The sequence below is a fragment of the Diorhabda sublineata genome, chromosome 10 (assembly GCF_026230105.1).
Source record: "Diorhabda sublineata isolate icDioSubl1.1 chromosome 10, icDioSubl1.1, whole genome shotgun sequence".
Classification (NCBI taxonomy): domain Eukaryota; kingdom Metazoa; phylum Arthropoda; class Insecta; order Coleoptera; family Chrysomelidae; genus Diorhabda; species Diorhabda sublineata.
Genome location: NC_079483.1, coordinates 7,314,931 through 7,329,232, shown reverse-complemented (window position 1 = coordinate 7,329,232; position 14,302 = coordinate 7,314,931). Strand labels below are relative to the sequence as shown.

At 35.6% G+C, this 14,302-nt stretch overlaps 2 protein-coding genes across 2 annotated transcripts; both read left to right on the top strand.

Annotated features, from left to right (window-relative positions):
* Positions 1-255: 255 nt before the first annotated feature.
* Positions 256-3,739, top strand: LOC130449444 (uncharacterized). Its single transcript, XM_056787261.1, has 6 exons — positions 256-390; positions 569-743; positions 799-867; positions 964-1,270; positions 1,335-2,284; positions 2,340-3,739. The coding sequence occupies exons 5-6, from the start codon at positions 1,636-1,638 to the stop codon at positions 3,461-3,463; spliced, it is 1,773 nt and encodes a 590-aa protein (XP_056643239.1). The 5' UTR covers positions 256-390; positions 569-743; positions 799-867; positions 964-1,270; positions 1,335-1,635; the 3' UTR covers positions 3,464-3,739.
* Positions 3,740-10,637: 6,898 nt separating this feature from the next.
* On the top strand, positions 10,638-11,867 carry LOC130449838 (jerky protein homolog). The gene is made up of 3 exons (XM_056787877.1): positions 10,638-10,651; positions 10,799-11,121; positions 11,533-11,867. Exons 1-3 carry the CDS (start codon positions 10,638-10,640, stop codon positions 11,865-11,867), a joined length of 672 nt encoding a protein of 223 aa, XP_056643855.1.
* The last annotated feature ends 2,435 nt before the right edge of the window (positions 11,868-14,302 follow it).

The window sequence follows — 14,302 nt, the reverse complement described above, 5'->3', positions numbered from 1 at the left end:
ACCACACCAGACGGGAAAGTAGATCCAAAAAGAAGGCAGTTTTTTTCATCATTGTTCAGTACATTACAAATCGTATTTATCTGTCTTTATCACACTTACTACAAAACTTTTGTAGAGGCGCTTTTGTATTTACAGAAATCTTTCGAAAGTTACATTATTTGCACACAGATGTCACTACCATAATTGACATTAATAAATGGAATGTGAAATGACACATGTAAAACCCCTTCGTTCTGTTTTGTTCATCACGCTACATGCACTTGGATTCTATTTGTGGGTTTGTGTGGTTTCAATAATCATCATTCACCGGAAAATGAGATTTTGTATTGTGTGCGGTAATTCTGAAGACGACGTAAAGCATTTATTTTGCTTTCCCCGTAGCGCAGACAGGTAAACAGAAAATTTATTATCTTGTGTAAGTACCCATACGTTTATGCATGTTAGATGAATGTTTGGTTTTTTATTACTGAGGTTTCCTTACTGCAAAGATTAAAATCGAGCTGTATCAGATGAAACTAAAAAACAGGTTGCTATTTTATAATGTACAATAATTACATGTGTGTTACAGGTCGCAAATATGGCAGGAAGCTATGGGAATGAAATATAGACCACTATGTGGCAATGTTAGAATCTGCAATGAGCATTTCACAAAAGATAGATTTGTGCCGTGTACCTCAGTTTTACGTTTGAAAGCTGGTGCAGTGCCCACAATTCTGGAAGTCCAGAAGGACCATATTATGAAGGTTGTATTCTAATATTAATTAGGTTTGTATTTTACAATGAAAATAATAATTTTAGGGACTGGACCAGATAGCAAATAAAAAAGTAAACATTATATCCCAATATATAATAAAGCCAGAACCACAGGTACTGAATTTTACATATTATTCTAGATGATTTGCTTTTATCTTGCTTTATGCAATAAAACATAACTTAGGTGTTAATTGAAATTCAATTTCTTAGACTCTTTTGGATACCAAATCATTAAGTAATGCAAACAGTGAAGTTACTGAACATGAGAAAACAAATTCCTCGCAGTCACCATCCCAACGGGCTGTCACACCAATTTCAAGTACAGTTAGATGTAGAGGGACTCTTTTTAAGGACGTTGAAGGCTTGTGTTCAACACAGATAACACCAAGAAAGCAAAAGTTGATGGTTATTGTGAAGAGGAAGCAGGGTCGCATAAGAAAATTACAAAAAGTTTGCAAACAAAAAGGGAAAAGGATTAAAACTTTAGAAAATATAGCAATGAATAATTGTTTCAAAGGTAAACAACAAGTAATTATAATTTGTATTTTGTATTTCTAAACTAATAATTTTTTTCCTTGCAGGCATGCCATCTACCATATCTAACTTTATGATGTCTCAGATTCGTTGTGCCAAGCGCTCGCCACATGGAAGACGGTGGACACTGGATGACAAAATAATGTCTTTAGCGATTTATAAACGAAGCCCAAATGCTATGTTTTATTAGAACGTCTCTTAGTACTTCCATCAAGAAGAACACTTTTTTCATTACTGCAGAGCATTCCTTTCGATGTGGGAATTAATGAACGCTTTTTCCTTCATCTGGGGCACTGCCTTCAACGATTTGATGAAAAGGATCGTTTTTGCACGCTGGCCTTTGATGAGATGGCAATAAGGGAACATATAAAATATAATCCATCGGCTGACTGTATCGAAGGTCTGGAAGATTGTGGAAGCGGTAAGAGAACCAGGCAGTTGGCAAGATATGCCCTAGTCTTCTTTGCCCAAGGAATTTGCCGAGCATGGAAACAACCTCTTGCCTATTACTTTACAGCCAACGGCGTTTCTGCACAGAAATTGCAGTGTGTACTGAGAGAGGTGTTAGATGCTGCGAGTAAGGCTCACATTCCCATAGTGGCCACCATTTGTGACATGGGCACTGCTAACGTGAGAGCTATAAAAGACATGGGATCAGACATTAATAATCCTTACTTTGTGCACAATGAATTGAAAATATTTACCATATTTGATGTGCCACATCTATTGAAATGTTTTCGGAACCTATTTCGGAAATATAATATTTTGCTTCCCACTGTAACCGTTGCTACTCAACAACAATTAATGCAAGCCAGGTGGTCAGATATAAAAATTGCTTATGAGCAAGACAAGAAAAATCCACTGATCTTTCGCAGTCTACATAAGTTAAAAGATTTTTATTTATATCCAGTAGGCCAAACAGCTATGAAAGTTAAAGTTGCTGCACAAACCTTGAGCCGAACAGTGTCTGTATATTTATATAATTTAGTGCAACAAAGTAAGTGGCTCCCTCACAATTATTAATAACTAATTAATTATTTTTATTGTTTTAGACATTTTGCCACCACGATCATTAGCTACTGCAACCTTTATTCAAGAAATGGATGAGTTATTGGACAGCCTAAATGCTTCAGCTAGAGTTGCACTTGATGGCAAGCCGTTTAAATGCATCGTTTCCGAAGAATCAGGCCACACTTCGTTTTGGGAAGATGCATTCAGAAGAGTAAATCAATATAAATTTATAAGAAAACCAGACGATGAATTTAACGCCCATCATTGGAAACTGCCATCACAGCGAGGATGGCTACATACCTTGAGAGCCACCACTGAACTGTGGAAATTTCTAAAAACGCAAGGGGTCAAAACTTTGAAAACAAAATGTATAAATCAGGATGGACTTGAAAACCTTTTTGGAAATATTCGTGCAGGCTGTGGTTCTAATGAAAATCCTACTGTGACACAGTTTATCGGGTCTCTGAAAACACAAATTATTAATGGACTCACAAATCAGGGTTTGAAGGGAACAAATTGCGAGGAAGATGAATTAACTCTTTTAAGTAATTTACGTTCCTTGTTAGAACCTGCTGCTGGTGTTTCAGAATCCGTTGAAAGTATGAACGAATCAAGTATTGAAATTGCAGGTACCTCACTAAGTAATTACAGCAACTCTAGTGCATTTGCTGTTGACATTGCAAATGCTGTAGAAATTGGTTCTCTTCAGACATTATCGGTTGCTTATGTCAACGGTTTTATAATTAAAAAATTATTTTCAAACTTTGTTTGCGATAGATGCAGTTACATCTTGAGCTCAGATGACACTGAGCCATGTAATCAATTTATTTCCAGTAAGGAATTCTCAAATTCTAAGAATAAATTGTTTTATTCTTCTAAACAGTTTGTTATTGCGGTTGGTACTGGTATTACAGTTTTAGAGAATAAGCTACCGATTATTTGTGAAAAGAATAACCTACAAGATGTAGCAACAAATTTGCTTAACCAAGAAATTGATTTCTCATTTATTACTTGTGAGGAACATTTTTATTTTTTGAAAGATTTTTTACTTAAAAGTATATGTAGAATCGGAATCCCATGGTACTGTACAAGACTTGTTCGAAATTTAAGATCTGAAGCCAGCCGGCAAATTTCAGCACGCACAAAAAGAAAAAATTTTGCATAAATAATAACAATACCATTAAATGTCTACTTCTTGGACAATTCATACACCTACAGTACCATCAAATTCTGATTCATTGGGTCCACATTTACAAACAACTTTGTCCTCTTGCATAACGTTTTGTTTCAGTTTTCTTGGAATCCCTATGATCTAATGTTACTAGTTCTCATTCAGTCTGTGTTTGTTATGAAAAGATGTGGCATAGCATTATTATTATTGTGAATCTTTGTTGTACTTATGCAAATACAATTTGACAAAGCTCAATTTTTGTTTCAATTATTTTTCTACATGTTTAAAAACATTTTAAATTAAATTTTAATTCAAAATTAAAAATCCCGCTATTCGTCGGCCAAGAGCGCCACCTAGGTACGTTTTATATCGCGATGAGAGAGAAGAACAACAACTGTTTCTCTCGTCTGCCACTTCCAGATTATTGACTTGCGTGTCTGGTGTGGTCTTTGGTATAAACATAAACTTGACTCACCATTTACTCATTTAATAGATTTCGTTTCCATTTGAAAACTAAAACTATGTCTTGGACGAAAGTCGCTGCCCTTAAGCTCAATGACTCGTCCTTGACAATGCTCCAGGCCACCCAAATGAACAAGAACTTAAATCAAGTGATGGGAATATCTAAGCCATCTTCCTACCACCAAACTGCACCTACCTACAGACGGGAAAACAACGGGATTTTTTTTCGAGATCGGGAATTTTCGGAGAAATGCACAGAAAGTTGTAGTTTCAATACATATACTGATAACAAAAAGAAAATAAAGTATGAGTCTTGAAACACATTTCGCGGAAGGCTAGAGTTCTCATATGACAAAACACGCTTCGCGGCACCTCGCGCGGAACATGCAAGTCTCAACTAGTAAACAGTTGCCAATCGTGTTGCAGACGATTTTCGTCAACACAATCCGCAGTATGCGGGTGATACTGGTCGTGAAAGGTTTGAAATGCATCGTTCGTTTTCGTATCGTGTTTTCACACTATCGATCAGATTATACTTTCATATTTACGCCGATCCATTGTGTAATACAATAAAGATTTGTCAGTGTGAAACATTTGACGTAAAATGTAAGACGAAATAATTATTCTCGTGTGTTGATATGTACCAAGATATAGTTCCTACTTAGGAGCATTCAATCGAGTTTTACCAGCAATAACAGTATCCGTGAGAGGTAAGAATATTAAGCATTTCTTATGACCAGCTTCCAATAAATCATTTTAATACTGTTTGGAAAGTTCATATCTTTTTTGCACGGTAATAAATTGACGCTGTGTTTTGGTTTAGCCTTTTATGTTTGACGAAAAATCAATATTTTTTTTTGTTATTGTTTGGGTTAGTTACTATTGAAATTTTATTTCCTATAGGAAATAATGTCGTACAGCAGTAGAAACACTAAGTATAGCAAAAGCTATGAAACTGAATTCCCTTGGGTTCGACAGAGCAAGAAAGGAGAAAATCTTGCATATTGTAGTTTATGTTTGAAAGATTTTAGTATTGCTTCAATGGGTAAGGCAGCACTCACTAGTCACGCAAACGGCGGCAATCATAAAAAAAAGAGAAAGAGAGCTCCAGCACCAAAACAACTACATTAGCCAGTTTCTTTCCTCCAAAGGCTGACAATGTTACACCTAATCCTCCTAAAACAGCAGGTAAGTTGAATATATAGATTTGTGCTTCGCTAAGGTTAGCGCGACTCAGCTGTGCGCATCGCGGTATTTAACAGCAGCTCAGCCGGGTTTAACATGAGCCGAAGTTGACTGGTGCTCAACTTGCTCCTAATGAAAGAGTTATTTATAAATTCGTACGAAAAATTTTCGAGGTATTCTTCGTAGTGTCCATTTCGCTGTATCTTTATCGGATAGAATTTTTTTTTATAAAGCGTTATAACCTACAAAATAAAAAAATTCATAATTTTTAAAAAGAAAAGTATTGTGTTACGAACTTTCCAAAATACATACTGTAGTAGCATTACTTTGTTTGAAATTTTTTTTTTTATTTTCAAAGTCAATTTTTTATGTTTTGAAAATACTTGGTTCAATTTCGAGGCTAAATAGTTACTGGAAGAATTAATTACAGAAACAAATAAATAGATTAGCGTCACACCGCTGCATTGGTTTTTATATTTTACAGCAATGCTTTAATTCTTTTCGATTTTTTCTAACAATTCTCAAGATTCATAATAAATTAGTAAATACACTCTTAAGAAACCAACAAACAATATATTATTGAAAGAATTTTGAATTGAGTTGATAATGCTGTTGTAATTTGAAGTTGCAGTTCTGTAACTTTTTATGGTAACAGTTTTTGAACAATGAAAAAAAATATAAATAAATATCTATTTATTTTTTCTAAGATCAAAAAAATCTTTTTTTCATAAATAAATATCTATATAATAAATATCTTTTTTTATAAATAAATATCTACATATTTTTTCTAAGACCAGAAATAGTTTGTTTTTCAAGATTAAAAAAAAACTGCAGGTTACAACTCGCAAAGAATGCCTTCGAAAATTTTTATTCAATCTACGAAGAATTCTTTTTCTAAAATATACTTATAGTAGCTATTCCAACTGGCTCTTAGCTTATTTGAATAATAAGAATGGAAAGAATCCGAATTAGTTATGTTTTATGAAACTACATTTTCAGGTAAAAACACTAGAAAATCGGAGGAGAAGGAAAATAGTAACTCAGAAAAATCAAAAGAGACTCTTTCAGATAATGTACTTGAAATGCATTCTATGCCAAAACAAATTAGCCAAAAAATTACTCAAAAATTCCTCAACAAAGATGCAGATACCAAGGCTGTGATAGTATGGTGTTTGCATGCTGTGATCAAACATTGAAGTTACCGCGATGCTGCGGACTCGGTTCCGTGTTTCCAAGTGATGTTTGATGATAGCCAAATTGCTGCAAGGATGAGCTTGTTAAAGGATAAAGTAGGATATACGATAGTACACGGTCTTGCACATTATTTTAGAGATCTTTTGCGAGATGACTTGAAAGATTGCCCAAATATAGTTGTCGGCCTCGATGAGAGTCTAAACAAAGTCACGAAGAAGCAGCAAATGGATGTTTTTGTGAAATATTGGAATAAGAAAACCAAAGAATCTCAAACACGATATTTATCATCAATTTTCCTTACAAGTTCAAAAGCTCTAGATTTGAAAGCAGGCTTAATAGAAGCGATTGGAGATCAATATTTATTGAATAAGATTAGACAGGTATCTATGGATGGACCGGCTGTAAATTTTAGTATGCTCAAGAGCTTGATGGTTGAGCTTTCTGAACAACACCCACTAAATGCTGTAATACTCGATATAGGCAGCTGTGGTTTACATACTATTCACGGTGCATTCAAAGCAGGTATTTCTGATTTAAAATGGGGTATCGTCGAGTTCTTACGATTTTTGCATTATTTGTTCGAAAACAGTCCTAGCCGTCGCGGGCATTACACTTCGGTCACTCTGTCTACCTTGTTTCCACTTTTTTTGCTCTACAAGATGGGTAGAAAATCAACCAGTTGCTCAGAGAGCTATTGATATGTTTCCCCATTTGCGTAATTGGGTTACTGCAGTTGAAAATGAAGGCAAGAAGAACCCTCTCAATAATGGTAATAGACCATTTCAAGTTGTATCATTATTCGTCAAGGACGCTTTGGCAGTAGCCAAACTTTCTTTTTTCATCACTGCTGCCTCTTTAGTTGAACCATTTCTCGTAGAATTCCAATCAGAAGATCCATTAGCTCCTTTTCTATATACAGAGCTAACAAATATGACAACTAACATAATGAGACATGTAGTCAAGCCTGAAGTTTTGGAAGTAGCTACTTCTGTTATCAGAGTCGATATGAAGAGTGATAATTTGCTTCCTGCTAGCAAAATTGATATAGGATTTTCAACTAAGAGCGCATTGAAGAATGCTAAAATCAAGCCCTCTGGTGAATTATTGACTAACTTCATGATTGATTGTAAGAATTGTTTCGTTAAAATTATTAAAAAAATTCAAGAACGATCACCTCTATTGTATAAACTTACAAAGTATATAACTTGTGTGAATCCAAATTTAATCGCACATCAATCCAACGTAGCTCTACAGCGACTTGACTCTTGCTTGGCTGTTCTGGTTGAAACGAACAAGTTGATTTCTCGACGGCTGACAAAATATAAAAAAGAGTATATTCTACAATTTTCTAACACCATTCAATCCATGAAGATATATAATCGAAGTGTAAAAAGGCTTGATAAATTTTGGAGAGAATTGATAGAAGATTCCGGTTTGACCTGCCCGAACTTGATTAATTTTCTAGAAATAATTTTCATTTTATCTCATGGAAATGCAGCAGTTGAGCGCGGATTTTCCGTAAACAAAGAGGCAATCGTTGTAAATCAGACGGAAAACAGTCTAGTTGCCTTGCGCATCATTTATGATGCAGTTACTGCGGCAGGGGGCATCAAACACGTATCTATCACATCTAAAATGATGTTGAACGTGCGAATGGCATAGTAGATATGTGGAGTTCTGTCAGAATAAAAAAAATGAAGATGCACAAAAACAAAAGGAGTCTAATGAAAGAAAAAGAAAAGCAGAAGAAGTTAAAGAATTGAAAGCAAAACGAAAGAACTTGTTAGAACAAACATCAGAATTAAATGACCAAATCAAAAATTTAGAAAAGAATAAATAAATGAACCTATTGTGATTCGCTATTAATATAAGTAGTCATTAATTCAATAATATATTTCATTTATATTTTGTTATGAGTAACTAATATGTATCATTCTTTATGAAAAAACAATAAAAAAGCGATAATTATTTTTTTTGTATTGTTTATTGAATATTACTAAAAATTGGTTTACTAATATCGGGAAAATTAGAAAAAGTTGTCGGGAAAAAGCGGGAAAACTGCGGGAATTGAGATGCACGTCAGGTCTAGACACCCTGCAATTACATGCAGACACGAGAACAATTCGGAGAATTTCACAAATTAATAAATGACCTTGACGATGTTGAGTTCAAGAACTATTTCAGAATCAGTCGAGAACAATTTTGGAAATTACACGAATTGATATTCAAAAGCAAAACACAAATTTTAGCAAGCAATAAGTACTCAAGAGAGACTAGCAATCTGCCAGCGGTAAGTACGAAATACGAATTATAAACTCTTTATTGACCAATAGTATTGTACATCTGATTCCATAAAACGTTTAAATATTTGTAATATATCACGTTACTTAGATAAATGTGGGTTCAGACACATTCTGCACGACGTCTACAATATTATAATCGTCATTATTACTCATCACATAATTTGCTTCATGTCCATAGGTACGTTGGGTGCAAATGTCACAGATGTCAATCAATGTCCTTTTTAGAATGCACTTCATTGCAATGCCTAGTTAAATTAATCTTGCTGACGAACGTCCGATGACACTCAAAACAATTAAATAATCCAGTCTTCAATTCCTTTTCATTCTTACTCTCCATAATAAATAATTCAGATTTCAGTTCTTCTTTATTTTTACTCTCCCTAATCTACTTTGAGGTTATAAAAAATGATATTTTAGTTAAGTAATATGATACGTATATGTAAATTTTACACATTTACTTCAATGATTTACCATCAACACAAAATATATTAATACGTAAATATTAACGCAAATTGTTTGATAGTTGAGAAAGAAATCAAGTACAAAGTTTCTACCAGGGTCGTAAGACGACATTTGACGAGTGCTGACCGCGCAGACGACGTTACGTTCCAGAGCATGTGCAAAACGAGCAAGGACGAACGGACATTTATCCACTCGTGTTACATCATCCTCCTCAGTAGAGCTTGAATCTGGTAAATATTCATCCGAGTTTGATGAGAAAAGAGATTACTAAAAGTTATTAACTGTAGATTCTAAAATCTTCTTGATTATATCCCGTCTTCTCTCCTTCTTGATTCGACTTGGTCTGTTGTGGCTGATCCCACAGTTTTTAAAACTTTGAATATTGGTCAAGTTTGATTTCTTGAACATAAGACTTTGCAATAACAAAAATCAGCTGAAAAAACATACACCTTTTTGAAACTAAGCTATAGGTCTATACTAATGAGCTGATGACATAAGATGTTTTACCAGCAGATATGGGTCATAATTTGCCACATTTAGCACCAATAAAAAAAATATCGAAAATTTTGACATACGATGTTTTGCACTTACAGCGACGATATATATCCCTCTAACGGTAAGGTGGAGTGTATCATCATAAAGAGTAAGGAGGGTTCGGATCCGACCTAACTGATAACTTAAAAAATCAGGAACTCTTATCACTTGGTAGTTTGTGATAACAGTTTTTATTCTACGTATGAACAATCACATTTAGATTCATAAGTAGGGAATGCAATCTCGTTCTCGCGAGATCTCGTCCTTTTTTAGCGAGATTGATCTCGGACGAAAAAAGGGCGAGATCTCGCGAGTTTAACGAGATTGCACTCGAGCATAAAACCGTCTTATTCTTATTCGAAGCGCGGACTGACACGGACGAAGTTGCGATCTGTCGGTTTCGTTCGGTGCGCGGGAGGCGGCGGCCTGCCTGAGGTTGGTCGAAAATTGAGCCGGCGTGCAGCGCGCATTTGTTTTGTTTACTAATACACTGGATATCGTTTATAACAACCTCGGTTATAACGACGTATCGGTTATAGCGACCATATTTTCCGGACCCGTGATTCTACAAGCCTTAGCAACGCATTTTTGATCGGAAATAACGACCTCGGTTATAACGACTGGTCGGTTATAACAACTCATTTTGGTAAGACCCACCAAATTAAAAGATCGGTTTTAGCGACGCCGTTCCTGTAATTCATAAGGAGACATTGTCTACAAAAGCCTTTATTTTTCTAGAAAACCCCTTTTGATAGAAAATCAGGTTTTAAACTGGTGAGGACTTTTCTGGGTGTTTACCAGTAATTCATAAGGAGAAAATTGCGTACAAAAATCCCTAATTTTTCTAGGAAACCTTTTTCGATCGGGTTTTGAAGTGGTGGGGACTTTTCTGACTGTTCACTCTTTGCTTATGTAGTTCAACTTTAACATTCAAAGGTGCAACTCTGTGTGGTAACTTGTGAACATTATGTTTAAAAGAAAAACTTTTACGTTGGAGGAGAAATACCTCATTTGCTGCCGTCTAGAGAATGGAGAAACGAACGTCAGCCTAGCAAACGAATTAGAGGTGAGTCACTCTACAATATCATCCATTTGGAAAAAAAGAGATGAGATAAAAGACATTGTTCAAAAAGGGGATTCATTAAAAAAAAAAGAAACTCCGTAATTTTTTAAAATCTATCCCCCGTAGTTCCAGGGAATCGGAAGAAATTATTTCCAGAAGTTGGGTCCAACGGTTTTGCGTTAGGCATGCCATTGTTTTTAAAAAACTTAGTGGGGAAGCCGCGGGAGTCCCATCGGCAACATCTGATGATTGGCTATCCAAAGTTTGGCCTACTATTCGAGAAGGCTACAGTGATAGTGACGTATTCAACGCTGATGAGACAGGTTTATTTTATAAACTTACGCCTGACCGTACCCTTCACTTCAAAGGAGAAAAATGTTCAAACGGGAAACTTTCGAAAGAAAGTATAACTGTTTTAGTTGCTGCAAACATGAGTGGATCAGAAAAACGTAAGCTTTTCGTGATAGGAAAGTCTAAGAACCCGCGTTGCTTCAAAAATGTAAAAAATTTGCCAGTCGATTATTACAATAACCAGAAAGCCTGGATGACAACCGATCTGTTCAATAAATTCCTTTTAGACTGGGACAAGGAATTGAAGAAAAAGCGCAGAAAGATTTTGCTACTCATCGATAATTGCCCTTCTCATATTAATTTGAGAGATTTTGAATTTATAAAGGTCGTATTTTTACCACCTAACACAACGTCCGTTCTCCAGCCAATGGACCAAGGGATAATACAGAAGATTAAAACCAATTTCAGAAAGCAGCTTGTTTTACGGTTTCTTCAAGATGTGGAGGAAAATCGGGAAACAAAAATTAGCATCCTTGATGCTATTATAATGGTCCACCAAGCTTGAGAAGATGTACCTGCGACAACAATCACAAATTGTTTCAAACATTCTGGTGTGCTGGGAAATCAAAATGAGGAACAACCGTCAGAACCAGCCGAAACTAACGCACTGGATGAACCTGAATTTTTGCCGTGGTCCGAATCCTTAGAACTGCCAACCTTAATAAATAAAGATGTCTTAGCAGACTATGCAAAAATTGACGAGGGTCTCCACACGGAACAAGATATTAGTGATGAGGACCTTATCAATGAACTTGACGCCGATATTGAAACCGACAATGGAGAAGAGGATGAAGAAGAACAACTTGACATCCCACCGTTAACCGACGCATTGAGGGCGGCATAACTTTTGAAGAAATTTGTGATGTGTGACAATCAATTTTGTACTTAGAATATAAAATCTGGACTTGATGAAATCGAAAAAAAAATTTCGCGCGAGTTTTATCTAAAAAAATGTAAAAAACAAAAAGTTATTACCGATTACTTTTCAGCTCGAAATTGATTTTCCTTTTATTTATGTTAATTATTTTAAAAAATTAAGTTTTATATCATTATCAATAAAAAATTCTATTATTATTATGTTGACAATGTGTAATTGATTTAACAAAATTCCTATTTCACATTTGCTTAATGTAGATGTCATGATCGGTTATAACGACGATCGGCTATAGCGACCAAATGTGCATGGTCCATTGAAGGTCGTTATAAACGATATCCAGTGTAGTTGTTGCTAGCTAACGTGATTGAGTTTGATTGCATTCGAGTATTTTTTTGGTTATTTATGCAAAAAAAAGTTTCTTATGTGATTTCCGAGTAGAATAACGAACGATGTCGGTGCATATAGTTTATAAAGACTATGAGAGTGTGTCGGAAGTATGGAAATACTTTTTGAGAGCGGAAAATGGATTGAGTGCTAAGTGCAAACTTTGTAAGAAGATTCTTAAAACCAAAGATCGATCTCCGCGTGGCTTACATGTGCATTTAAAATCGATTCATAAAATTGACACGAAAACGAAGAATGTCATATCACCTCCGCCGTTGCCGCCACCATCATCAAATACTGGGGCTACTAATCAAAACATGGAATTAGTAACAGCATCCGCATCTACGTTGAATGTTAATCCAGAATCACCAGGATCGTCGGCACCAGTGCACCAGTAAGGAAGAAGAGGCAAAAAATTACTGATCATTTCCTCCCGGTTGAAGATACTTTTATGGAGAAAAAAGTATCAAGAATGGTAGCCAAAGATGGACTACCTTTCCGTGTTTTCTGTACTTCAAAAGATATGAGAGATCTCTTCAATTCTTCGGGACATAAACTGCCTATGTCCCCAAACACAATTAAACTTATAGTTATGAATTATGGCATGACATTGAAAATAATGCGCGAATTGGCACAACTGAAGGAGAATGATCACAGATTTACGCTAACATTTGATGAGTGGACTTCTTCTATGAACAAGCGATACATGAATGTAAACGTACACACATTTTTGAACGGCAATGCTCTGTTTTGGAACTTGGGGCTGATTCGCGTCTTTGGAAGTGTGCCTGCTGAAAGTGGTGTCAGTATTTTAAAAACAAAGTTAATCGAATTTGGCCTTATTTTGGAAAAAGATATTATCAATATTACTACAGATGGGGCAAGTGTGATGAAAAAGTTGGGTCGATTGATATCACCTTCACATCAGCTTTGCTATGCCCATGGAGTACAACTTGGCATAATAGATACTATTTATAAAAAACAAACTGATGCTGAGGAACCTGTGATAGAATCTGAAAATGAGGAAAACGACGATGAGATTCCTTTGGAAATGGACGAAATTTCTAGCACAGGCTCAGACTCAGAAGATGATGTTTTTCATTGCTCTATGCCCAGAATAGAAGTAGACCTAAATGCAGAATATGCGGGTATTATTGAGAAAGTTAGGAAATTGGTGAAACTTTTTAAAAGATCACCTACTAAAAATGATACTCTGCAAATATACGTAAAGCAAGAATTTGGAAAAGAAATTAAGTTACAACTTGATTGTAAAACTCGATGGTCAAGCCTAGCAGACATGATTTCTACATTTATTAGAATCAAGCTGTGTGTCAGCAAAGCTTTGATCGACCTCAGCCTGGAAGCTGATCCGAACTACTCTTTGAATGCGGAAGAACATGAGGTTTTAGCGAACTTAGACAAGGCATTTCAACCTGTAAAACTGGCTGTGGAGGTGTTATGTCGTCAAGATACAGACTTGGCTATCGCAGAAACAACACTTAGGTTTATGATTCGCAAACTGGAAGAGCTAAAAACTCCATTGGCAGAAAAACTAGCTGGCTCCTTGAGAAAGCGCATTGTTGAGCGTCGGACGAATTTGACAGCATGCTTGTTGTATATTAGAGATCCAGCTAAATACCAAGCAGATAAAGAAGAGTTTGCGAAAGACGAAACATTTAAATTACCTCCGAAAAACGTGATTCGAACTGAAATTAAATTACTTATAGAGCGTTTGCATCCGCAACACAGTCGGACTAATTCACAGACACAGACAAATTCAGATCCATCTTGGTCGATCGCATCAACATCAGCTGCTACCGCTAATGATATAACTGAATTTGATGATGGCGATAATGAACCGCTTTCATCTCTTTTTGAGACACGCAAGAGTATTTCATTGCAAGAAGAACTTCAGGAAACATTGATTGCTACGTTCAAAGAACCTAGAGACAGAAAACTAACTACGAATTCTCTGGAGGCATTAATCAAAAAGGAAATTAATTTATACGAGTGCGGGG

Excerpts from the sequence above, each read along its gene's own strand:
- LOC130449444 (XM_056787261.1), top strand. The coding sequence starts at position 1,636 with ATGGCAATAAGGGAACATATAAAATATAATCCATCGGCTGACTGTATC. Across the intron at positions 2,285-2,339 it reads ATATAATTTAGTGCAACAAA|ACATTTTGCCACCACGATCA; the intron begins GTAAGTGGCTCC and ends TTATTGTTTTAG.
- LOC130449838 (XM_056787877.1), top strand. Across the intron at positions 11,122-11,532 it reads CATGAGTGGATCAGAAAAAC|ATGTACCTGCGACAACAATC; the intron begins GTAAGCTTTTCG and ends AAGCTTGAGAAG.